Raw genomic sequence first — 25,883 nt, forward strand, 5'->3', positions numbered from 1 at the left:
AAAGGTAACGCTGCGAGACCTGAAAACTACACGTCTATTTTCCTTTCTTTGAGCAAACGTCTGCATTAAGATTGCAAGTATCTCGGGGTAAGCTTTTACTGCAGACGTGATTCTTTGTTTTCTAGGAATTGTGTACCTACAGTTTACAGTCTGACCAAAGATAGTAAAAATTAAAAACTGGCCAAGAGCGTGTCAGGCATCGCCCGTATTTTTTTTTAAACAGTTCAACCTATCAAGTTCAAAATAATTATCCTAGAAAGTCTTTATAAAGTTCTACTTTTGTGATTGTGACAGTGGCGTTTATTATTTGGCATTTATATTTTATATATACCTATTCTTTCTTTCTTATGATAGGATGTTTATCTTTCTTTCTTATCTTTTGACAAAATCTTTCCCTGTGGAGTACCACATGATATAATAATAATATAGGCACCTATATTCTTCTCTTATGTTTCATTCCAATACGGATAAGGAACTTGGGAAAACTATGGCAGACTACATTACACACATGGCCAAGGACAAGAAAGGGTCTTCAAACCCCTCGGGCCCGAAACGTCTACAGAATGTACTGAATCATTAATCAGACAAAGCTTTGCTTTTCATTAGGGAAACACTTATATACCTACGTGTATGAACCATCTGGCAACGTACCATTCAAAGATAAATTAAATGGTCGGTTGGCAGTGGACGTATTCAGACGCTTCATTTTTACTATACAGAGATAATTTCATATGACTAGGTACTTAAAAGTCGTCCTCACAGAACTTAATTTAGATAGAAGAAACAAATTCATATATTTGTATAGGGGCCGAGCGTGTCAAATTTTGTACTGAAGTTGATTCTTGCCTGTAATTTTAAATATGTCTCAGGCTCTTGATTGTTCATAATTTTTGTGTTGTTGCAATTGAATATCACGTAACGAGGCATTTTTTATGTTTTGGTTGACTTACAAAAATTGACGCCCGAAAGCTGCGAGTAAAGACGGACAACTCAGTGGATTTCACTGAGTTCATTTGACACGCTAAGTAGATACGTTTGCTTGATCTATGGTATATATGACATCTGTGGTCGTCCTCGTGTACAATTTTTTGTACATATTCCAAAGTCAATTTTGATTATTTATTGTGTTACAAAGGGTTCTGAATTTAAAAACAAAACAAATGCTTCCGAGACTTAATTAGCCCTTATTCATAAACGTTCACTAAATAAAGCTAACAAGCCGATAAAAATCGTTTGTCCCTTTCCATCCCACCAATTCATCGGAAAGAGACAAACGATTTTTATCAGCTTGATATCTTTAGTGAACGTTTATGAATAGGTAAGGTTAGAAGTTTAGGTAACCGATATTTGGTCAAGAACAAAGAACGACTAAAAAAAACGAACTTGGGAAGGACTTAAACCACAATTCGATTAGGCTGAAGAGATGGCAAATACTGCGGCTAGACTAGGTTACCTAGCCAACGTTACAATCGCTTACGCTTCGTCGCTTTCTCCCTATCGCTTTTCTGAGGTGGCCCGACAGAGCCCGACTGTGAGTGTCAACGATTACCACTTCTACTAGGCTGGATTAAGGCTAGGCTGGCTAGGATTAATCCTCTCAAAGTCAAGAGAGATTTTATAATGGTATTTCCTCTCAAATCCTCAAAAAACCACTAAAAATAGCCGATAGAAATTTGTAAAAAAAATCTTTGTACATTCCTGTCTCGTTGTCCAATTACCGAAAGTCTCACTAAATGTGGGGCTGTCATATTCAGGCGATCATTTACAAAATCAGGCAAAGAATTTCTTTGAAAAATATTGTGAGTTTACCGCAGATTTTCGACTTGCAAATATTATACAACCGTTCAACATCCATTGACTTGTTCACATATTTTAAGCAAATATTTAAGTTACATTTTTGTGTATGGTATGAGCCAACACTTTTAAATGAATGAATTGGATTCGAACATCATTTTGAGCTACTAATTATAGACTTGTGTAGTGTGCATATTATTCAATTATGTGTGGCTATTTAATTTGAGTTGTATACAAAATACGTCAGACCAAATTATATTTTGATATAAATAGCCTGCGAGTGCCCCCTGTGCCGAGTCACTAATGTACTTATCTTGCGGCACGTTACTGCTGTTAAGGCAGTTACGACCAACAACCGTGGCGCCCATAATTTTACCAATAATTAAATTAGCTGACACCATTTTGGAAATAAGGTTGAATATTAAGCGAGTTTTGAAACGTAACAATTATAAGATCCTCGGTAAGAGTACCGTTTGAAACTCCCATGGGGCCCATGGGAAAAGGTCCATTGGGTCTCGGCGCGCACAAGTTGTTTGCAGAAATTGTGAAGTATCTGTTTGACGTCACTGGTGTCCGAAAAGCATCCTAATAGATCCCGGGCTATACATTCCACGACTGCCTTTCCGAACAGAATTAATAGTTTGCTAGAAACGCAGCTAAAGCTAACATACTTATTCGTTATTTTCAAGTGAGTACATAGTAAAAGATCCATTTTCACATTATCCAGCCATCACTCAACTTAAGTGCAAGAAGCGCCATTAGAGGACTTACCGAGTTTAAAGCAGCGCTCAGAATAATTGCTCTCCTTCAATTGGACCAGTACCCATTTCCATAAATATTAGCCGGCTTATTTTTATGTTTATAGCCGCGTTTGCGTATTAGATACGGATTTGATAACTTAGTACATATTTCAATTCTTTACCAAAGTATGTAAGCTGTTGATTGTACGTATGAATTCGTAATAATAGAATTTTCCTTTGAAGTAAGTTTTATTTTTTTATTCATAATAAGTAGATACTTACGTGAAACATGACTGTGGTTTAACTATGATGAAGTGATGGCAGAGAGGTAGACCAGAATATTAACGGATGGCCGTTTTTGGATCAAAAACTGGTGATTGATGTCTGTTAACTCGTTGTGTGGTTGACTTTCGGACTATCGCAGGGCACTTCCAAATAAGTCTATCCCGGGACCGGGATAATAAGTGGTGTACACGAACGCCTGTCATTGGGCAACGGGAGGCAAAAATGATGATGATGATGTCTTGACAACGCGTATCTCAGTTTTCAGGTGTAAAATACGTAATTAATTTACAAAACATAGGACCTACTGTCATCAAACCGGTAAATTAAACGGGTAAATAATATCAGTACATCGTCGTAATTGAAATAAAATACAGATACAAAAATACATTGGATTTCCTAATAGAATTATGTTCCGTAATCAATCATTTTCACGCGCTCCTACGGTTCGCATCGAAATAACGAAGCTAGCGGAAATAAATAATACCTACCGTCGCTGCCCGGGATAGCGTTTATTCCATCTGCTTGCTCGTAAGGTAGGTTTTAAGTATCTAGGGAAATTGATTGTAGCTTTTTCCATTACCAACCGTTTAAGACGAAGTTCCATGCCAGTGCCTATCCTACTAATCCTACCTATTACATTTTTATACAGGTCACAGTACCAGTTGTATTTTAATTGAATCAGTTCGTTTTTAAAACTTAGGAAGTGCTTATTAAGGACTCTCTTTTGTTTCGTTTAGATACTTATTGTATATAGCATCCTCTACGAAACTTATTTGAGTGCCGACATTGCGAGGTAATTAAGTATTTTATTTTTGGTTTTTGTGGAATAGTAGGTATACAGTAGCACTGTAAACTTGTAAAGCCGAAAACTAGATAAATAAATGGTCAAAAAAGTCGTTATTGATATTCGAAGGTAGTCCTTAGGTCAAGATTTCCCTCCCTAACATGGAAACATAACAAAAGTTAGGATTTTTCGACCTTGTCAGGTTTGCGTGTCAGTTTCAAAATTGAAACATACGAACGTTTGTCCGGAGACACCATTCACTCCTGAATGCGTCACTAAAGCTTATGCGGGTTTGTAGCCAGATTTGATTCGAGCAACACCATCGTCTTTAAGTCCAACAACATACCTAACACGTGACAAATAGTGCTCGCCACCCATCGCTACGCCACATGTAGGTATGTACTTAACCTAAAAATGGAGCTAAAAGTGCAAGAACCTGACACTGCTCCATCTTCTGCCAACATGTGACTAATGGGCCAAACGATAAATAAAAAAAAACAAATAATTTTCCGGAAACGGCCAAGTCAGCCGAGCATAATAAAATATGGTATCTGTTGTACCTATTCGATGAGTAATTAATTAATACGCCATCTCAGACCGAAAACACAAACGCTTTATTTCGCAAGCTAAAACATAAAACTGACACATTGACAGTATGTCACAACACCATAAACTATTTTCATAAATACATGAATATCATAATAACATGGAGTATTTATTGTTACCACACTCTTCCCCGCTTAGTAATATCAAAGAAAAACTGTTCTAAAACACAAAACATTTTGTCGATTACTATGTCTTCTTCTTTCCTTCCTCCTCTTTTTTTATTTTTACGGTAGTCCCTTGCCATAAACGTTGTGACAGACGTGAATATTTCTCTAGTATCATAGTAAAAGCCTTATTGAGTACTTGTAAGAGTTGTAAGATACATTTTCGTCCACGTAGATATTCACAAAATTTACTTAAACCTAATGTAATGGCATAACCATTTTTTTTCAAAATCGGGTATTTTGAGTGACTACTATTGTTTAGAATCCTGCTTCCAAATATAATCGGTTTAGTAATGTTACTGTTTATGATTTGCAATGGTAATACGGCCTGAATATTGCTTTTCTTATTTTTCGTAACATTTTTGTCAATTCCATACTTTTCGTCAACAAATTTACATTTCTCTAATTTAATTTTCAGTCCTAAATTGTTCAATGCTCTTAATACTGATTTAAATCTCTCATAGGTCTCCAACACTGATTTTGCAAGAACAACTGGTTTAGGTTTAATCTCCAATTCAACTTGCTCGTCTGTATCCGTCCGCCTGTCGTTCTTCATATCATGTTCAAAAACACATTGAGTTTTCTTTGCAAAAGTCATTTTCTCTTTAGGCCCTGTTTCACTAACCTTACTTTGTTCAAAAGTAGGAGGCCAGAGTTCAAGTACAGACAGCCGTGTTTTTCCAATTACTCTAGGTAATCCATCTTTTACGACAAATAATATTTGGTTTTCTACGTTTACAGTTCCATACGACAAACTTAAGTCTTCCAAAATAGCGAGTGGTGTTGAAGTTGACTTGTCATAATTTGTAAAAACTACATTTCGTTGCTTCGTTTCTAAATTTGGAAAATATTGCTTCTTATCAGAACACGTAATCGTACTTACATCTGCTCCGGTGTCTACTTCAAACTCCAGCAATTTGCCATTTACATGAACACTTAACTTTTGCGATGGAATCCTGTCTTTTTCACTACAATGAAACATATCATAAGATACCGGTCCTGGTGTATCATATCTTTTACTTTTTTCCTCATTTCCAATGAATTTGTATGTCTCTTTATCATAGCTGGGCATTAACTTGTTAATCCGTTAATCGTTAATTAACGAAGTTAACATTTCGGTTAACGGATTAACTTTTAAGTTAACTTTAAAAAATGTTAACGGATTCGTTAACTTCCGTTAAATTTCATCGAGTCCGTTAATCGTTAATCCAGCACCCCAAGCGGCTCGCTGCGCCGCGAAAACCACGTCGTGACTGCTACTGTAAAAGCCCGTAGTACGGCAAAACCTAGGATTTATCGGTTAAAGCAGATCCGTCGGTTATAAACAGTCTAAGGACCAATTGGCGACTTTGGATCACTTATTCGAGATCTTCTAAATCTTATTAGGCGTGCTAGATCGATCACTAACCTGGGAATAGAGTGCAATCATCAGGCATGACAGACAAATCGCACAACCGACGCATCGAGTTAGAGTCCGGCGGGCCTTAGATTACTCTACCAAGTTATCGTGGCCCACAGCATCGAGTTGTCGACGCAAATCTCAATCTGAAGAACCGACGCACCACGATCGCGACCGCATGATTCGCGTGAATGACCCAATAATTACCAATCCGAAGTAAAACCTAGGATTTAGCCAACCAACGGCGGTAAAAGCTTGAAGAGACCGTAATTATTACATTTCGGTTTTTTACCGACTGGCGTCACAGGTTTTAATGGTTTTTGGTGGATACTTAGTAAATACAAATACATAATGCTTAGAGTGAAGTCCTATTTTTATGACGTGTTAACGGATTATCGATTAACTTTAACTTCCGTTAAATCTACCAAAATGTATCGCTTTAACGATTAACGAAGTTAACTTTTTAAGTAACGGATTAACGATTATCGAAGTTAACTATTTGATTAACGGTGCCCAGCTATGCTCTTTATCGACCACATTTAAGGTCTTCACCCTCCAATTATCTTTATTATGGGTAGGTACACATTTTGTAAATGTGACCCTTTGTACCACATTCACTACAGAAACTTCATGCGCAAGGTACATTCAGCTCTCATGTGGCCCTCTTTTCCACAGCAAAAACAAATTCCAGTACTTCCTCCTGCCTCTGGTTTAGATTTTGTAGTCTCATGTCTAGAACCATAGCCTCTGTTCCTTTCTAACTTGAACATTTGCGGTTTAGTCTCTTTTTCCTCATTCTTGTATGTTAAGTTATATGCGGCCTCGACAGTCTTACCTATTTCTACTAGTTTTTCCATTGGCAGGTCTGCCTGTTTAAGCACTTCAAACTTCACTGCTTCATAGAAAGTGCCATTAAATAGTCGCTCTTTGATCTCATCGTTAATGTTATTGAAATTACAGTTTTTTGATAATTTCTTTAGTTCGAGTATATATTTGTCCAAATTTTCATCTTTTTGTTGGTTTCAGGAAATTCTTTCGGAATTCAGCCTGTTCTAGTGCGTAATTTCTAGCGGGATGATAATGCTTTTCTAATTTGTCACAAATTTCGTCGTATGTTAAATTTACTGGTGAGTCTGGAGTGCATATGGTCGTAAGGAGCTCGTAGACACTCGCTCCAAGTTTTGTAATAAGTAGTGGCACCTTTTTATTGACATCTATGTCATTTAGCAAGAAAAAACATTCCAGCTGCTGTTTGTAAGCCCTCCAGTTTCCTCCGGTAAAAACGTCCAAATTTGAAATAGAGTTCATCTTATATGCGAGCTTTTCCGCCGTGCATTCTCTATATTCCTCCTGTTCTTCAATATAATCCCGAAGGAATCGTCGAATCTCTTCAACCGAATTTTCGTTGGAAAGTTTAATATCTTCGTCCTTCACAACTGAATTTGCTAAAATAATAAGTTCATCTTTCTTTTTAGTTTGAATCCAAGCTTTTTTCCCAGACTTCAGGAGAGCGTCCATTCCCGTTTGTCGTTTGTTAGTTCTTTCAAATCAAATTCCCGAAACTACACATTCAAAAATCCACATTGACATTTGACAATTAATTCACACAAAATAACATATTCCTTTTAATTATTATTTATAACACTTTGTTCGGGACCGTCTCGTCGCCAGATTGTTGTATTCGATGAGTAATTAATTAATACGCCATCTCAGACCGAAAACACAAACGCTTTATTTCGCAAGCTACTTAAAACATAAAACTGACACATTGACAGTATGTCACAACACCATAAACTATTTTCATAAATACATGAATATCATAATAACATGGAGTATTTATTGTTACCACAGTATCTATTTCGAATTCTCTTTTAGTTCGGCATCTCAGTACTTTCGTTGTAACTTGCGTCGTCGGTATTTCCCGAAGGACGACTTACGGTAAATTATTGCAGTCCCATGTTAGGCATCGCTTGTTTCGATACTTATTCATTGTTGTATAAATATATTGACCTTATTTATGGCACAATATCGTACTTTCCAATGATGGTTAAGTACTATAGGTATTACGTACTCTTCTACTTAGGCACAAGCTGGCTCAACGAATTCGTTCCGCCGAGAATTATGCGAAATCCCGTGCTTACCTAATATGCACCTAAAAACAGCTTCTAAGTACCTACGAATAGCATCTTCTGGGCTGAGACTGTGACGTTCAGATCGACTATGTAGCCAAATTAAATTGTATAAAATGGAACTACATTTTTATCTATACATACATGTATTTTACTATCAGTGTTATCTGTTGGCGGATTGCCATACATCACTCGCCCCAAGGGCCCACTACAATTACTTAAATGTACGCAATAAAAACAAGTTTCCACACAATTTCATTATTTCGGAGACACGAGACAGCCCGAGATGTCTGGTGAGCTAAGTCACATTGACCTCCTTTCAAAACAAACGTCATTAGCTCATTAATACTCGAACTCGACCGGTAGTGATTTAATTTATATTGGATCAAGACCTGTAGTTAAGAGTACAAGCGTGACAAGCGTTGACACTCAGTACTTAGCGTGGTATAGTTTTTTTCTCTCTATCGCTCTTGCGTATACGAGCGACAGAGCCAGTTGCGTATCCGTTAGCCGCGGAGCGTCAATGATTGCACTCATTGCTACAGGAAAGGAACTTAACTGACGGGCTTGGTTGAAACTTTCTTATAATTTACCGCTGGGACCTTTGAAGTCGCTGACGGTCACTTTATTTGAAGTGGTTGTATTGATCTGAAATTACGTAGGTTTGACATGAATACGAGAGATTAATGATCAACAATTTACTAAGAATTACCGAGCAGCAAATAAGCTCAATAAAAAGTCCGATATTTTTGCGAAATAGGTCTCTGGGAAAGTTCATTCCGATATCAGATAACTACGAAGTAAATTAATTATTGGTTATTCATTGAAATACCTACTTATTGAAAGTTTTTTGAACCAAAAAGGAACCCTTATTGAAAATTGGGAGTGTAATAAATTCTGTTCCGATTAGTTTCGGTTGATGGAGATTCAATTACATGCAGGGTTGTAGTGAAATAAAACTATTCCATCCTTTCATTTGATTTATTTTCGTAATATTCAACTGTTGACTGACAACAAATTATCTTAATATATCCAATTTGTACATAATGACTTAAGAAAATATGGCAACACTCATATTTAACAATAAATACATGATAGTAATGGTGTCATCATTTTGAAGTTGTAAAAGTAGAGCCTCATATAGTGGAGGCATATCAAGGAGTTCTAGCATTCCGATTAGGGTTATTACAGACCCCTACCAGGAATTTAGGTGACCTGTGGATATCTTCAACGCTCACTGGTCTTTTTAATTATAATAATTTTTTTTTCATGCCTCGGTCTCCTAAATATCTGGCGAGGGTGTACATGACAGTTGACAGCAGTCTATGAAGACAACGACTCACTTATTCGATGTAAAATTACTACTAAACGTCACAGTAACTCTTAAATTGATTGTCTTTTAAGTTAACCAAGGTAACGACTAATTATAGTCTTACAATACAGATGAAAATACTCACATTGCTACTCATTTTATGATTACAATTAAAACACTGACAAATGATTTGTCATAAGAATTAAATTTATTAAAACATGTCTGAAATAGCTATGATTAAATGTAGTTAATATTGTACCTGTATGGAAGAGCTGTGTGTGACGGATAAAATCAACATCTATTTAACATCACAACATCCTGATCTTATTAGATATAATCTCATTAAATTATTTGAATGCATTTTATGATTCACTTGAATGACAAATGTATTTAACGCGTAACAACTTTAAAGTCCTTAGCATAGTAAAAGGATGAAAGAAGGTCATTTCCGATAAAAGTTGAACACAGCATTTCGCGCTTGTCTACTACAGGCGGCTAGAACTGGGCGTCGATGGACTGAATCAAATACATACGACAGGGCGTCATTTGACCTACTTTACCATTTTACTATGGTCTTAGTGAGACAATGCTCAGATTTCATACCGAGCATACTAACAACATCATTATAGACATATAGAGTATAACAACAGACAGACCCCTCTCGCCACCGCGCCTGCACCATACCGATAGCCGACCATTCGTTGAAAAACTTGACACAAACTCCCGCCCAATCAAAGCAATTTTTAATTATAAACATTCTCTTAAACACATTTGATATGAATCGCCTATTCTAGAACAGTTGTGCGCTAACATGCAAATACAAGGAAGACGATAATTATTAAGATAAACCATTTGAACAAGCAAGTTTTTCAACAAATACTTTCACCGTAGACAACGAGACACGATTATTCGAAAGTAGACCACGATACAGTCGAAGAATAAAAGTAGTGCTCGAGAGTCTGAAGCGGTGAAACTTTAAATTACATTTATTGAAATGCAAAAATATGTACACTTTCTCGCCATTCGGCCCTCTGTCCCTTCAAAAATAGATGCCAATCGATGTATAGTATAGACTACTTTTATTATTTTGTTCGCGACAATAAAGATGTCAAGTAATAAATGCGAATTGAATACGCAGATACATTTTATCATTATTTTGTAACCGTATTATGATGTCATGATGTACGTTTTCATATCATTTGACACAGTTACCTATTATTTATATGTATTATATTAACGAGCCGTTTACGATGGCGATTTAAAACATTGTTTGCAAAGTAGCAAAGCAATTATGTGAAGCACGATATCCTTTTACGCAGTCAAATATCTTGGCTTTGTATTTGGCTATTACACATATCGAAAATCGAGTCTAATCAAGGGCACAAAGAGAATAAATTAGCTTTGTACCCAAATCAACTGCACAAGTTGTAATACTGCAACACTTCCCTCTCTGTCGCTGTATCTGTATCATATACCCAAATACCAACTGTTAATTTTTAACGTTTATAAATTTCGGAAAGTCCTATCTAATATCCTATAAGGTTTCTACGCTTACATTTACATTATACTGTTTCAACTTTTCTACAATCTGAACCAGTCGTGACGACCCTTGTGTATAGACATTTCAAGTAAAACTATTTCTCTTAACATCACATAAATGATCAGTTCTTCAGTAGCTGACAAATACTATAGCAAGAGTTTAGGTAAAAGCTCTGCAAATGTAAATAATGCTAAAAAGAAGCCTTTTGTAGCATATATCAACAATAGAACAAATCTTCAGACATGTATTTATATACTTCAATGCTCTTAGTATTTCGCTGTCCTCAAATTCTTAGAAAACTAAAATAGTGTAATATTTTTTCAAGAAACTTGAATGTTTGCGAAGTCAATTTAATAAAAGACATGCATCTCTTTATCTATTTACGGTAAAACAATAAAGCGCTTAACTAATGCAGTTATTACACCAAGAACTTCCCCTCTAAAATTTCTTTATATTTAATATTTCTAGGTAACTTTTGCAATTCTGTCTCTCTGAATTCGTATTATTTCAAAAATATAAGCATTTCAATTGAATTTCACGAGATGAAATGCATATTCTTTTATTACTGCTGTACAGACAAGAAAACTATATTTTCTCTCTAGTAATGCAACTTTCACTGGTAAAAGTACACCTTAATGTTTTTTGCCGAAATGTTTTTCGCAAAAGGATTCGAAGATCTGACCACAAACTTTGAGTCAGTGAAAAGCATTGATGCCCCATTTACACAATCTATCTTACAGTATAATACCAACTGATCCCGTCGACTCGTTGCCAAGTCCCACGTCCAATACTTAAGGGAGCCATGCCGATTCAAAATGGCGAATGAATTTTCATATAGTTCACGTTAGCGAGATGTATTCACCGTTTTGGCTCGGCACGGCATGGTTATGCTAAGCAGGGCCGCCGGTCGGAGTGAAGCTTTGGTTGTCCGGCGGCGTGTACTATACGTTTGATAACGTCAAACTACGTTGACTTCACCGTCCGTTTAATTAGACCTATTGTCCGTCTGTCCGTACAAAGCCTTTCATTTTCCTGCTACAATTTTCTGTAATTTAGAATTCTCGTTACATCGCGGTAACGCGATCTGATAAGATATCTGTCGGTCACCGCTGGATTATCTTCGCGTTGTCAAAAAATAATGTATATAACATACATACTGATTATTTCTTACCAGTTCGCAAACAGTGTGCGAATATCGTAGATTGATATACTTTTACATTCATGTGTAAGGGAAACCTGGGAAAACGTATTTTAGTAGTAATATTCACTATTTTCTTAAAGATACCCCGGTTTCCCATACGTTACATATGATGTAGGAACCATCGCCTCATCAGTCAAAGGATAGCTATAAGAACTAGGAACCATCAAAACTAAGAAACAATCATCCTTGCTCCGTCGCTATAAAGGCCGAGAACGCTTACCACATACACAAATACAGAGGACAAAGTAGATCTGATTAAGACAGTGGGTAGTTAGGCGCCTACGCGTCTTCGTTGAGTTGCTTGAAGAGTAAGGTCTCCTCGAAGATGTACTTCTTGAGTGTCTCCTTGGGAAGGTCGTCCAGTTCCATCGCGAAGCGGAACGGCTCCTCTGCTACGGGCTGCAGGAAGACAAATCAGACTTTAAATGACAAAAATAGTGCGTAGAGTGAATGTTTGTATTGTGTTGTTTTTCAAAATTCGAGTTTGCAACACTTAGCGTTAAACGTTTAACGCTGTCAGTTGGAAGTGGCAACACTGAGTGTTAAACGTTTAACGCTGTCAGTTGGAAGTTGCAACACTGAGTGTTAAACGTTTAACGCTGTCAGTTGGAAGTTGCAACACTGAGTGTTAAACGTTTAACGATGTCAGTTGGAAGTTGCAACACCGAGTGTTAAACGTTTAACGTTGCCAGTTGGAAGTCGCATTAGAAGTCTCACTTCAAAAATCTGAATTGTTAAAAATAGAAGCCGTGTATCCGTAAAATCAGACGTTTATATTTGAAATCCAAATATCGTGAAATAAAAATAAAAATCATCCTAAATGAAAATGAACGTATAAATTAAATTGCATAGCCAATAAAGCTTGCCGTAGCTTCAGTCTTTTTCCGTCAATAACCATTAGCAGAGCCTATGCGTTAATAATAACCACGTTCGGTAAAATTGGAGGCGCGCGGCCCGAGGGATCGTGGCGCCAATTTAATTTCCGTGTTGAGTGTCGTTAGGTCGTCTACCTAATATCACGCGATTTTAATTCAAACATTTACTTAGTGAACCTTTTGTTTCAGCGCTTCTCTTATGCAGCATTCCCGACCAGTGTTAGACTAACTTCGTTTACATTTATTTGTTATGGATGTATAGGTTAAATTATAGTCGGTTGTGGCAAGTTTTGTGAATGTAGCAGGACACTAATGACCAACAATCAAGCTAACGACACGTCGCACCGTGGGAGGAAAAGGACAAATATTGGGTAAGCACGCGTTCCAGGAATAGGTACGTGTCAAATTATACCAAGTTAAGAGTAAAAGTTCTAAAGATAGGACGTAAACACTGCAATACATTAAAAAAAATATGCGTATTGGTAATTTAAGTTTCGATTGGGATTCTCAATGACTATGTATTTGTGATTTTTTTTTAGTACTTTGTAATGACCTAATTACATTAATGAAAACGAATCAGAGACATCGCTCGTCCACTCAGAAATATTGACGAAATAGACGGTGAGCCGATTGTGTTCGAGAGGTCTTAACATGTTCGATAACGATTCCTATAGCGTCATCCTTTTCGTGTCAAAGCGATTCAGTTGCGGACCAGAGAGAATAACGGTCTTTCATTCACTTGTAAGCGATTCCGTTTCGGCTTTGAGCATTGAAGGTTTGAACTGAACTGCTCTGCGTTTGAATCGTTGTTAAAAAGATTGTGGTAAGGCTCACTTTATATTTATCCGTCATTTATCGATGTTAGAAACAATAATAAGTATTTTATAGACATTTTGTAAGCTTTTACTGCGTTAAATTGAATTATTCAACTTAAAAAACACTATAACATTATTAAAAAGGATATAGTGCATCTCATAGAATTTTAAATAAACTGGGTTTAATTTACGTATCGTCGCAGACGGGAGCGGCACCGTCCGGCCCTTTCATACAAAATGCATGCAGTAATCTAGCCCTGTGCGGCCCTAGAGACAGGACTGTCAGACGAATGCACGCAAATAAAACAAGAACGAGGGGAATGAGTACCTATATGAGAGCGTGTTCACATTGTCAGACCCGATATCGGATGTACGGATATCGGATCGGATAATGTGAAAGACTGTACTGTACTATATGCAATTATAATTTTGATTTATAAATAATTGTACCTATGTATTGTATGTTTATCTATGGACAATTTCACGATAGAGCGTAACGTGCCGTAGTGACAATGAGGAGGCACACTGACATTTTATCCCGCCAGGCGGCGCCTATGCAAGTGTCTAGGCCTGTCACTTTCATTCATATGTGAGAGAGAGAAAAAAACATATCATCTTCTCGCTCTCATGTATGGACTAATAGGGTGGCGCCATCTGTCATAACCTTTGAGTGTGACTCCTCATTGACTATTAATTGTCCAAATTTAAATGCCAATCGAGAGATAAAAGTAACACATATATGGAGACAAATGCATCCGCGTCATAAATAAATTAAAATGCAATGAAATTACATTTACGGGTCCCCCCACATCTAGCGTCTCGCGAACGTCGTCGCCTCTCCAACGCCCGCGCGGCGTCGACGCCGCGCTCCCGCAGCGCCGACGCGACGTTGCGGCGCCTCTCGAACGTCGACGTCGCAGTGGCGTCCGCGCGGCGTCGACGCCGCGCCAACGCCGCGCCCGCGCAGCGCCGCCGCGATGCCAGCGGCTACCAACGTCCAGCTAGGGCTTCCAATACCGGGATCCCAGTATCTCGGGATTTTTGGGGTAGATTTCAAAACATACGAACTAACGTATAAGCTACTTTTGATTTACTGCCACTGACGTCGAGGAGGCGCGGCGCTAACGCGGCGTCGACGCCGCGCGGACGTCACTGCGACGTCGACGTTCGAGAGGCGCCGCAACGTCGCGTCGGCGCTGCGGAAGCGCGGCGTCGACGCCGCGCGGGCGTTGGAGAGGCGACGACGTTCGCGAGACGCTAGATGTGGGGGGACCCTACATGGAATTACATCGTTGGTTTGTTCCAATAAAGTAGTAGGTACGTACGTAACCATCTAATCTAATATTGTATGCTGTATCGAGAAATCATGTTTAGGCTTCTGTTTAGTTAAACTCGATGGTACACGTTACCAAAACAAATATTGTTACTTAGAGACATGAGAAGGGAAACATAATTCAATATTTGGAATTCCTGAAATCACACAGGCATCGCAAAATAAGCTTTTCCCCGCCCTCGCTAATTAATCTATACGTGCTAGGAATTTATCTTGTATGAGATTCTAAACAAACGAGAATTTGCATAATTCAAGAGTTTATATTCGTCTTTTACCAGCGACGTTTTTCCTAGTAAAGTAATTACTTAAATATACAAGTTTTGTAACCGCGCATTTCGTATTCGTGGAATAAAAATTCAATGATAAATAAAACTAAGGTGAAACTATCGTTGAAATAATACGTTAACAATTTAAGTTAAATAAACAAGTGGTTCGTTAAAATCTGGAAACGATGTTTCGTGTAGTCCGTAATTGGACACCTGCCAGAGAGTCAATGTGGATTCCGTCCCAGTAGAGGGACTATTGACGCCATCGCTGTCGTAAGGCAACTCCAAGAAAAAAGCCTGGAACAACAACGGCCTCTCTACATGTGCTTTGTCGATTTAGAGAAAGCATTTGATAGAGTTCCACGTGACGCCCTCTGGCTTGTTCTTCAGAAATCTGGCTTTCCTAAGAAGTTCGTCAACCTGATTCGCCAATTTCACGTTGGAATGAAAGCACAGGTTCAACACGATAACGAGCTTTCTGAAGAGATCCAGATTTCTAGCGGAGTAAAACAAGGATGTGTCTTGGCACCCACACTCTTTGCCATATACTTTTCAGCAGTCATGAGAGACGCACTCAAGTGTTGCAGCAACCAAATCCAACTTAACGTTAGGACTGGGAAAAGTGTGTTCGACATCTCGAGATTTAGAGCAAAGTCCAGGGTGCGAAGGGTCTCTATTATGGAGATTCTTTACGCTGACGACGTATGCCTCATGTCTGATAGCATGTCGGATCTTCGAAGCTACGTTGACGCTCTACATCTGTCTTGTCAGCGGTTCGGACTCGTCATAAGTGCTTCAAAGACGCAAGTACTTAAGCAACCACAAAGAGGCACTGAAGCTGATCCAGAAACTCTTTATTTAAACGGGAAACCATTAGAAGAGGTATCACGCTTCAAATACCTTGGAAGTACTATCCGACATGACAACACCTTGGCTTCGGAGATACCATTCCGCATCGCTAACGCCGCTGCCAATTTCGGACGACTTGCTAACCGGGTTTGGAAGTCCCACGATCTCAAGCTAGAGACGAAGATTAGTGTTTACAAGGCGCTAATCATCCCAGTCCTTTTGTATGGCTCAGAGACGTGGTGCCTTTACAAATCCGATATAAAAAAGCTGGACACTTATCATCTGAGGTGTTTAAGACACATCCTAAGAATCAAATGGCAAGATCGAGTTTCGAATTCTGAGGTACTGCGTCGTTCCGGGTAAATTGGCTCGGAGGTTTGGTGGTCAAGATTTCTGAAATATCTCTGATAACCGAAATGTCTCTAATTTGGCTGATGTCAACTGTTGTTTGTCTACAAGGATAAATAAATAAATATTATGCGACATTCTTACACAGATTGACTGAGTTCCACGATAAATTATATCTTTCATCTATTACAAATATGTGGATACCTAGTCGACACCGCATGGAGTCATGTCATATACGTACAGAACCTAATAAAATTACTCGGCACGTAAGTATTAACCGGCATCTACCTCACTACGCTGTGTATTACGTTCTTCAAAATATGAAAGCATCACAAATGTCAGATCCAATACAATAATGGACTATCCTCGTCGCTGAGGTCGTTGTAGTACCTACTCGAAGTAACCCGTCGGTGCTTTTCGAAGGTGTCTTTGGGGTCTTAGTACACACACATGACTCGGGGGACTTACAAGGAAAGGTACTCTACGGTAGACTTATGTTTTTATGACTTTCGAGACATGCGCTATCAGCCTGTACTAATGAGAAGTGGTTAGGAGTTTGATAATTTTAGGATGTCTGGGCTCCTAAAAGGGAGGTGAGTGTGGAACGATGAAAAATATGAAACTTTGAAATGTTTTATATAAAATATGAGTTTGAGGTAAAAACGCAGAACACGTGTCCCTTATTTTTTCATGTTCTCTAACATATATCGAAATCGGTAATTCCTAATTATCAATATGATTGAACAAACTCCCTGAAGAAATTAGAGGGTTTTGTCACTTTTCAGGACTTTAAAGGACAAGTTTGGACTGTTATAAAAAAATACGTGTCTGTTATTTTTGACTACTCTATAACATATATAAAAATCAATCAAATCGGAGGGGGACAGTAGGGTACCTTTCCTTGTTAGTACACGCCGGTGTTGACGGCAGCATGCGGTGAAGGTCCTGGCTACATGACTCACCTCGTCGTTGGGGTCGTAGTACTGCTCGAGGTACGGGTGCGCGAGCGCCTCCTCCACGGTGATCCGCCGGTGCGGGTTGAAGGTGAGCATGCGGTGCAACAGGTCCAGGGCGCGCGCGTCGGCCCCCGGGAACAGCTCCACCCACGGCACGCGCGGCTTGAACGGCAGCGACTCCAGGTACCCACGAGCCTGCGGCCAAACCGAATTTTTAAGCATACATTCGTCAGATTTCCCTATTTAAGTACAAGAGCAATCTTGGACAAATACTCGTCATGTTGTGCTGAGAGATGAAGTATAATTCAAATAACCATATTGAACGACTGATACTTAGTAGAGTATTCGTCAAAATGTGAGTTCACGAACACAATTGAAGATAAATATTGCATTCTTTAAACTGTGTGCGTAGCCGAATGCACAAACGCTCACGATAATATTTCTTTCGAAGCTATCTATCTCTATCGCTCATGCGTATTGGCACGACAGAGCCAGACTACCTTTCTGCAGCGTTTCGGTGGCGTTTCGCGTCGCAGAAATGCCATTCGGCTACGGGCCCTGGATTAGAAAACGGTTGACGTATTCGGCAAAAAATTCGCCTGAGAATGTTAGCCCAAAAATAGTTTACCTACCAATTTTCAACAAACTTTTACTATTCAACGTGACCCATATTTGCCGACGGGTTCTTTTGATTCTGGGAATAGGTATTCATATTTACTGAAATGTGCAATAAAGCGAATGATATCTCTCTAAACGAGAAAATGTAAGTCATTTTATCTGTAAATTCAATTTCCGCCGAAGCATTGTTCCCGACAGTGCAGAAGATTGCCAGTCCACCTGTTCAATACATACACATGTTAAAAGCCTTTATTCCCTTGTTATTACAAGAAGGGCAGATGGGCAATTTAAAATAAATTTGCCAACTACAATAGCATAACTTTGATCCTGTTTGTAAATTCATTTATTCATGGCCGTGTATTGGTTATGTATTGAGCGCAACCCTTTCCGCTTGTTGGTATAAATAAGTTACGTATGCCGTTTTAATGTCGCCGGCTGATTGGTTGGACGCAATTTATTTATGAGGGATTACTTGTAGTCCGACTCTTGATCGAGATTGATTTTGCAAAATAATAAATTCCGTACGTGAAATACACCAATCTCCACTAAAAGTAATCGCATAATAGGAAATATTTAAATAAATGGTTATTGATGCAAGGATTTATGATTATTGATGCATGTATTTATGGATAAATAAGGATTAAAAATGTAACTAACAACAACTACGGTAAAGCACGATCTTGTTTGAAGTGTAGAGTAGGGAGTCTTTAGAAGAGGTCTTTAAAACCAGTTAAAATACCTTTAATATTTGTCTTGATATTGTCATAAGACAACAAAAAAAAAAAAAAACAAAATATATATCCGTGTCATCCCGATACTTCCGTCGATCGATTAGATGGAGGTATGTCTTGCCACCGCCCACCAAAAGGCAATATATTGTACGAGATAATGGATGTGGCGTACAAAAAGGCATACAACCGATGACATAAATCACCAAGGAATGTGACGCCATCGGCTGTCACGGTTTCCAATCGCTCACAGAGTAGGAGTTGCACTTTTTAATTATTGGTATCAATTTGACATCATAATGCTAAGTCAATTTGATATTTCAGGAAATGAAAATGTGATATTTCAGGAGACAATTTCGTCTAAATTAGACTGTCAGGCAACTTGTATTGTACAAGTATATAATATAGTCCTCCTCATCGTTTTCGATGACGGCGTACACCTTACGGACGTTTCCTACCATGTGCTCTTATTTGGCTGGCCAGGCCGAACTCGTTTTTAAATCGCACGCAAATTGTATCTCCTATTGCCGCAAGATAAGACTATGTCTCCATTACACAGGAATATAATTTGCACGTAAAGATATCGTTGTTCGTATAGTCATGCGTTGCTATTTACGGTTAGATTTGACAAATTCTCATGTCTTGCAAGGGCGACGAATGCGTTGCAAATTATGTCAAAAGGTCCAAAAGCCGCTACAACTAGTAAACTCGCTCAGGAATAACGAATCTATAAGTCTATTTATCAGCAATAGGCTAGTTTCCTACAGTTAATATAAAATATTTTATGCAGTGCACGAAATAAAGCACCACCTAATTAGAAGAAAAATATGGACAGTAGTTATGTTTAAGCATAACTTATATTTAATAAATCAAAGGGAAACATATAAAGTAAATGAATTGACCGTGACGTCACTCCTCAGTATTGTAAGAGAGACGGCCTATTGGTGAAGGGCATCCATACATTTAAACCACACTTTGACTCAATATCTTTTTTATTTTTTTAAGGAGCTAAATAACAAGCGTTCACTCTCAATCGCTGCTTCTATCTGAATGTCCCGTCAAGTGTTCGTTCTCCTTGACGTTTTTCTATTATTCCAAATTCAAATCGGGAACTGCCAGTCAGCGAACATCAAAATGCTAAAAAGTAAGTAAGTAAAAGGTTTCATTCCGTATATGAAACCTCTTACAGTATTTCATAGTAATTCCATATTAGCAAATCGTTTTGACAGTTCTTAAAAAGAAGCTGATTTGACTATTAGGAAACTAGCCTATTCCCGAAAAGTTTGTACATTTGGATCACATCACCGATTTTGATAAAAATTGTTAGGATGATAGAGTACATGATCCACTAGGTTTCCCAAAATGTCCCAGGTAGTTTGTATGAAACCTTCCTTTTTTATTACCGGATTTCTATACATTTCAGTACAAACTTTCTATATGTATGAGTACGCTGATGCACACGTATGATGTGCGTTTGCTTTTGTCAAACACCTAATGAAAATATCACACGAACGAAGGCTTCGGCTGAGAACTCGAAAGTTTGTGCAAGCGACGCGAATACACGATGTTCTGATTGATGAGTTACGCAGTAGTTTACACCCCTTTGGTACGTGTACTGCCGGTACCGAGGCGGAAGCAAAGGACAGCTGCACGTCGAGACAAATAATGAAAGTGGTTAGACGGAACTGGCTGCAAGAAATGCCAGGATTTGAAAAAGAGGGTTATTTATTAAATGCAGGAAAATAAATATCTCCAAACAGTTTCAGTTTCTCAGAATGCGTTAAATAGCTGCTATTGATTTAATTGTTGCCAGTCTTGCAAAATTATCATTTCGTACGAATGTTATGGACACATTGGTCTATGGTACTACAGCGTGATAAAGACAGCGTCAATCTGTTTCAATTATGGGGTGTCGAAAAGACATCCTTATTTTAAAAGTATAACAATGATTTAAACCATCATGATTAGGTACGCTGTTTTTTTGGTTGAACACTATTGTCCAATAAACGTACGTGGAAATAAAATTTTCCTGAAACTACGGGATTTTCAGTGAAAACTCAGTAAGCGTCCACGGCGCCGAATTTTAACAGAATTTGCATTTTTCCATTCGTTCTTTTTGCTGCCTGGATTTCATCGTAAAAGCAGGGGCGGCTCACTCCGCGATTCTATCGCCGCGCTACAAGTACATGCTGGCGGCCGCGAGTTCGCGGCCTACTCAGGGGTGGCGCGCGTTCTCACAGAACGCACGTTCACATTTTCTATTGTTACTTTACGTCGTGAAAATTATATGCGATGTCCGCATGTGGAATGGCTAATAATGCTTAGTTAAATAGACATAATTAATAAAATAAATACCATAGGACATTATTATACAGAATTACTATTGATTAAGTCCCACGGAAAAGTTCAATAAGGCTTGTGATGTTGGTATTTCAACCAAAAGATATACATACGGTATATATACCTAGAAAGTACCCAAGACTTGAATATAATTAGTAACATTTTATCTGAGTATTAATTCGTTTTAATCAATAGGCAACCCTATCGCCAGACGCCGCGCACGTGCGGCTCGTTTCTTTGTAAGAATTTTGTAGGCATTTAAAAAGGCGGCATTCCGTAAACATCAAAGCAGTGGGCCTTCTGTACTTGTACTATTATATATTCTGTGGTAAAAGTTTAAAGCAATTAAAAAGTTACCTAGTTCCTGTGTTCTACAAAAAAATATTCACAAATATTCGCATACAAATTTGTATGCAAGGGGGGTCTACTTTTCTCTGCAGCTAACTGTACTAAGGTAGCTATTTAACTTATTAATAAAGTTATATTCGAATCATAAAACTTGGGCAGAAGTCAAAGTGCGGGTAGAGGAAGGACTAAGTCGTATCACGTGTTGGCTCGAAGATAGTCTCCTCAATTTAAATATCACCAAAACCAAATACTTATGCTTTAGCAAAACATCTGCAGCAGCACCCGACTCTTCACTTAACACTATGAAAATTCATACCTTTCCCTGTAACAGACATACTAGTACTGCTGATGCTGATATATCCTCTAACTGTAACTGTGGTGTCTTATCTAGAGTGACTAAAATTAAATATCTTGGTGTTGTCATTGACGATAAGTTGCAATGGGGTCCTCACATATCTACTACTGCCAATAGAATCCGAAAACTAATATTTATATTTAAAAACTTGCGAATGGTAGCTGACCATCATCTTTTACTACAGACATATGATGCACTATGCCAAAGTGTCCTAAGTTATTGCATATGTTCTTGGGGCGGTGCATCCAAATCACATCTGGTTGAGCTTGAACGTGCACAACGAGCAGTTTTAAAAGTCATGTTCCATCTTCCATTTAGATACCCTACTGATTTACTTTTCACCATGACAGAAGTATTAAGTGTACGCAAACTCTTTATTTATCAAATATTACGAAGATATCACCGACTTATAGCTCCTACTATAACATTAAGTAATAAACGAATAGCTCACTATCCAGTTCCGCGCTGTAATAGTGCATGGTCTAAAAGGCATTTTTCATTTATGGCTCCATACTTGTACAATAAAGCTAACAAGACTCTTAATATTAATAACATGAGTAACTTTCAACTAAAAAACAAAATTAAAACTTGGTTAAAAACATTAAATTATAACGATACGGAATTATTACTACAAATCATTGTCTAGAAAAGTCTCAAATAACACACGCGCACGTCAACACACACAAACACACACATTTCAAAAATCACACATACACATTACTCACACACGCGCGCACACACACATCCTATTTTTCTTTCATTTATATAAAATTTAACTTTAGTTATAGGTGAGATTTAATATATAAATATATATATATATTTTTTTTTTCAAAATGTGTAAAATATTGTAACCTTACACCTGATTGTAAACGGGAAGAAACTGGCTCTTGAGACACAGGGAGACCTACTTTGAGAGCCAGGGACCAATTTTGTATATACACGTAACCTTATAGTTGCAATAAAGAATATTTTATTTTATTTTTATTTTTATTTTTATTTTATAAAAAAATCATATTGAATCATAGTCATCATATTCGAGGGGTAAGCAAGGATTTTTGAACATTTTATTTATTCAATTTTTTTTTACGCATATAAAACAATATCGTATTGTCTGTGGTTTGCAAAATGCAAACATATTTTCATGTTGTCAACAGGCTAACATTATTTTCTTTAATTTGAATTTTCGTGTCGCAACTATCCATTTAGCGAAAGGAACTGTTAACATCGAATGTAAACTACTCTTCTTTGCCAAAATAACTGATAGCATTTTTGTTTAAAGCTTCTGTCATTAGTCGCACAAAATTTACAAAATAAATTAGGGAGCTGACAGCTTACTCTAACGCCGTGTCTTGCTTGGGCGACGGTCGCGCGACCGTCGCCGTCGCGTCTCATACTTCCATATCGATAAGGTTTGATTTCGTATGCGTCGCATCGCCATCGCGCGACCGTCGCCCACGCAAGCCACGGTGTAAGTCTCATTAGTTTTGCATTACATTTTAAGCTTTTTTACAAAGTTTGTTCTCTGGCGTAAAAGTTGTTGGTAATAAGTTCTGCACAAAAACTAAGTGGGTATTTAAAGTTTTGCTACTTATACCAAAATATAACGTTAAGTTTTTTACATCAAACACTAACGAAAAACTTACTTAAGACAAAACCCACAGAGTAATACAAACTGAAACCCAATAAGTATGTTATCTACGACAGGCCTACGTCACTCGCTCGCGGTCGCGCGTTAAGTACCTACCCGCTAATAGCAGTTGCCTCGAGGTAACAAATGGCCGAGAGGCGCCACGCGCCCGCCTGTGTAGTCGGACGGCACGTACCTACTATTTTTCTGAGTTTTACGTAGTTAATTATTAGTATTAGTTAAATAAAGCGTCGGTATTTGTCGTTTTGCGGACGAGTGAAGGATTGGTTACGTTAGTAACTTGTTAATAATCTGTGTCTACGATGTTACGATTCTGTTTTGTTTTCGGCCAGCATGAAAACGACTCATAGATTTGATAACGACTACAGTCCACAGTTCCTCTCACCTTCTCGTTGATGATGCAGTCGAGATCCTCCTGGCTGGGTGAGCCGAGCACGCCCAGGATATGGTTCAGCTGGTCGAGGTAGTGCTTGCCCGGGAAGATGGGCCGGTTGGACAGCATCTCCGCCAGGATGCAGCCCACTGACCAGATGTCTATGGACTTGGTGTAGCCCTGTGGGAAAGAAATATGATTATTAATCATTCATTTCGCGATCAAGTTACAATTGCATATGATGCATATTTTTAGGGGCCACCATCGCACCTGTAGATAGATATCACAAGGTCGCGTTATAGCTAATTTACACGGCGCCAGAATAACATTGTTGATTCAGTGTTGACAGTTCATATGTAATCTCAACAGTCCGCAATGTAAATAAAATCACAAGTTCGCGCGCTGCCTTATGGGCCTTAGAATGGAACGCATCTACTTGCGTCGAATGTCAAGTGGCAGTGCCAATAGTGCCATGCATGACAAGTATGGCCTTGTCGACTTTGCCGTAGAAAATGTAATCGAAAATAACAAAATTATAAGCCTAATTCATTACAAGTGAATACATATATTTTTCTGTTTTTATTGAACGCCTATATAAAATATTTTCTCAAAAATGCTGACGGCGAAAACACCCAATGCTGACGCCCGCAGCGTCGATCGCTGTACAAATATGCGTTCGGGTTAGAAACACGAAAATGTTCAACCCAATCAGAATAAACAAACGAGCCAAACCGCAGACCCAGCGATAAAAAAAGCCCGGGAGGCACTGCAGTATCATATATTTATTTATATGCACATATTCTTGTTCTATTTTCTTTGCCTATATTTATTTAGGGATGCTTATGTTTTTTTTAATGGAATTTTTTGGCAATGCCTTTACTGATCAGGATCTATTACAAATAATAATTGAATAACTTTAGTTTCTAGGCTAATATCATCATATTCATCTGTACCTAATAGGAAAGTACAGGTTTTCTAAGATTTTCCTCAAGTTCTAAAAGACGCGTTAGATCTTTGAAACTCAGAATACCAGACCTAAGCCTTCCAGAAAGCCTTCTGATGTGCCGCAAAACAACTTTTCCAATTTTCTCACGTTTATTTCCGGCGGGGAAATCTTGCTTGGAACAGCGTAGGTAGCGTTGACGTACGCACTGACAAATCCGCGTGATCAAATCAATGTCACATCAGCTCGAGACGGCTATAAGTGTCGTTGGTGGAATTCAATTTCACGAGATAGTCTAGGGGAGATGCCACGCATTTCACCTAACCGAGTCGTCCTGAATTCCGGACCGATAAAAAAATAGTATTATTGGTGAATTTCTTATGAATAGAAAAGATTCCAACGACATATATAATTTTCGTTTAGGCAGGTACGAAATATTTACTAACCAAGTTAACTAACCTGCAACCGTGTTATTTTTAATCAAGAATTACTATTATAAATCATCTTTTCTAAATAAATCCTACCAGCCAACGTAAGGACAGAAATCAAAATTTGCATCAAATTATTTACACCACATGTCGATTCAATGACATCAACAATCACGAAGCATAAAATTGAGATGTATCGAGATATTATTCGCCTCGCCAAGTGAATTAGCAGATTGCTGACTGAGTACATTTATGGGGGTACCGAACGTTAGGAGATATAAAGGCTTTCAGATGAACTGGCTAACCAAGATGCCAATCCATCTCGTTCGAAACTGAACGGATAACAAATACTGAAAAGGCGGTAAATTGCCATCCGTCAAGAGTGCCGCTCAAGATCGTGAGACGTAGCGTCAGCTCGTAATACCCTCTTTATCTCTAGGGTGCCATAGTAAACAGCCTTGATATCCATTAAAAGATCCAGATAAACACCCAGATGAAAACATAAATAACGTTGGTCTCAATGTTTGTCGTTACTCCCCAAGGACGGAATCATTGTGTAGAGAATGTGTAATATCTTATGCATGTGTTGCTGGGTAAGGCCCCTCCGGATGCCGCCCGGGTAAAGATCTTCGGGAATGTACAAACTCCGTAGCTAGACGGTTCAGTACAGTACAATACGACCTATTCGTAGTACGATATTAGTTTT

General features: G+C 38.3%; 1 protein-coding gene across 2 annotated transcripts in view; it reads right to left on the minus strand.

The window, feature by feature from the left end:
* Window positions 1-8,868: 8,868 nt before the first annotated feature.
* LOC125228352 (mitogen-activated protein kinase ERK-A) overlaps window positions 8,869-25,883 on the minus strand; it is a 141,451-nt gene continuing 124,436 nt past the window's right edge. For both annotated transcript variants that reach the window (XM_048132885.1, XM_048132884.1), the window contains 3 exons: window positions 23,819-23,986; window positions 17,403-17,591; window positions 8,869-12,353 (listed from right to left, as the gene is read on the minus strand). In XM_048132885.1, the coding sequence (XP_047988842.1) occupies window positions 12,234-12,353; window positions 17,403-17,591; window positions 23,819-23,986 (477 nt within the window). In that variant the 3' untranslated portion in view covers window positions 8,869-12,233. The remainder of the gene's footprint in view (window positions 12,354-17,402; window positions 17,592-23,818; window positions 23,987-25,883) is intronic.

This window comes from Leguminivora glycinivorella, chromosome 7 (assembly GCF_023078275.1).
Source record: "Leguminivora glycinivorella isolate SPB_JAAS2020 chromosome 7, LegGlyc_1.1, whole genome shotgun sequence".
NCBI classification, from domain to species: Eukaryota; Metazoa; Arthropoda; class Insecta; order Lepidoptera; family Tortricidae; genus Leguminivora; species Leguminivora glycinivorella.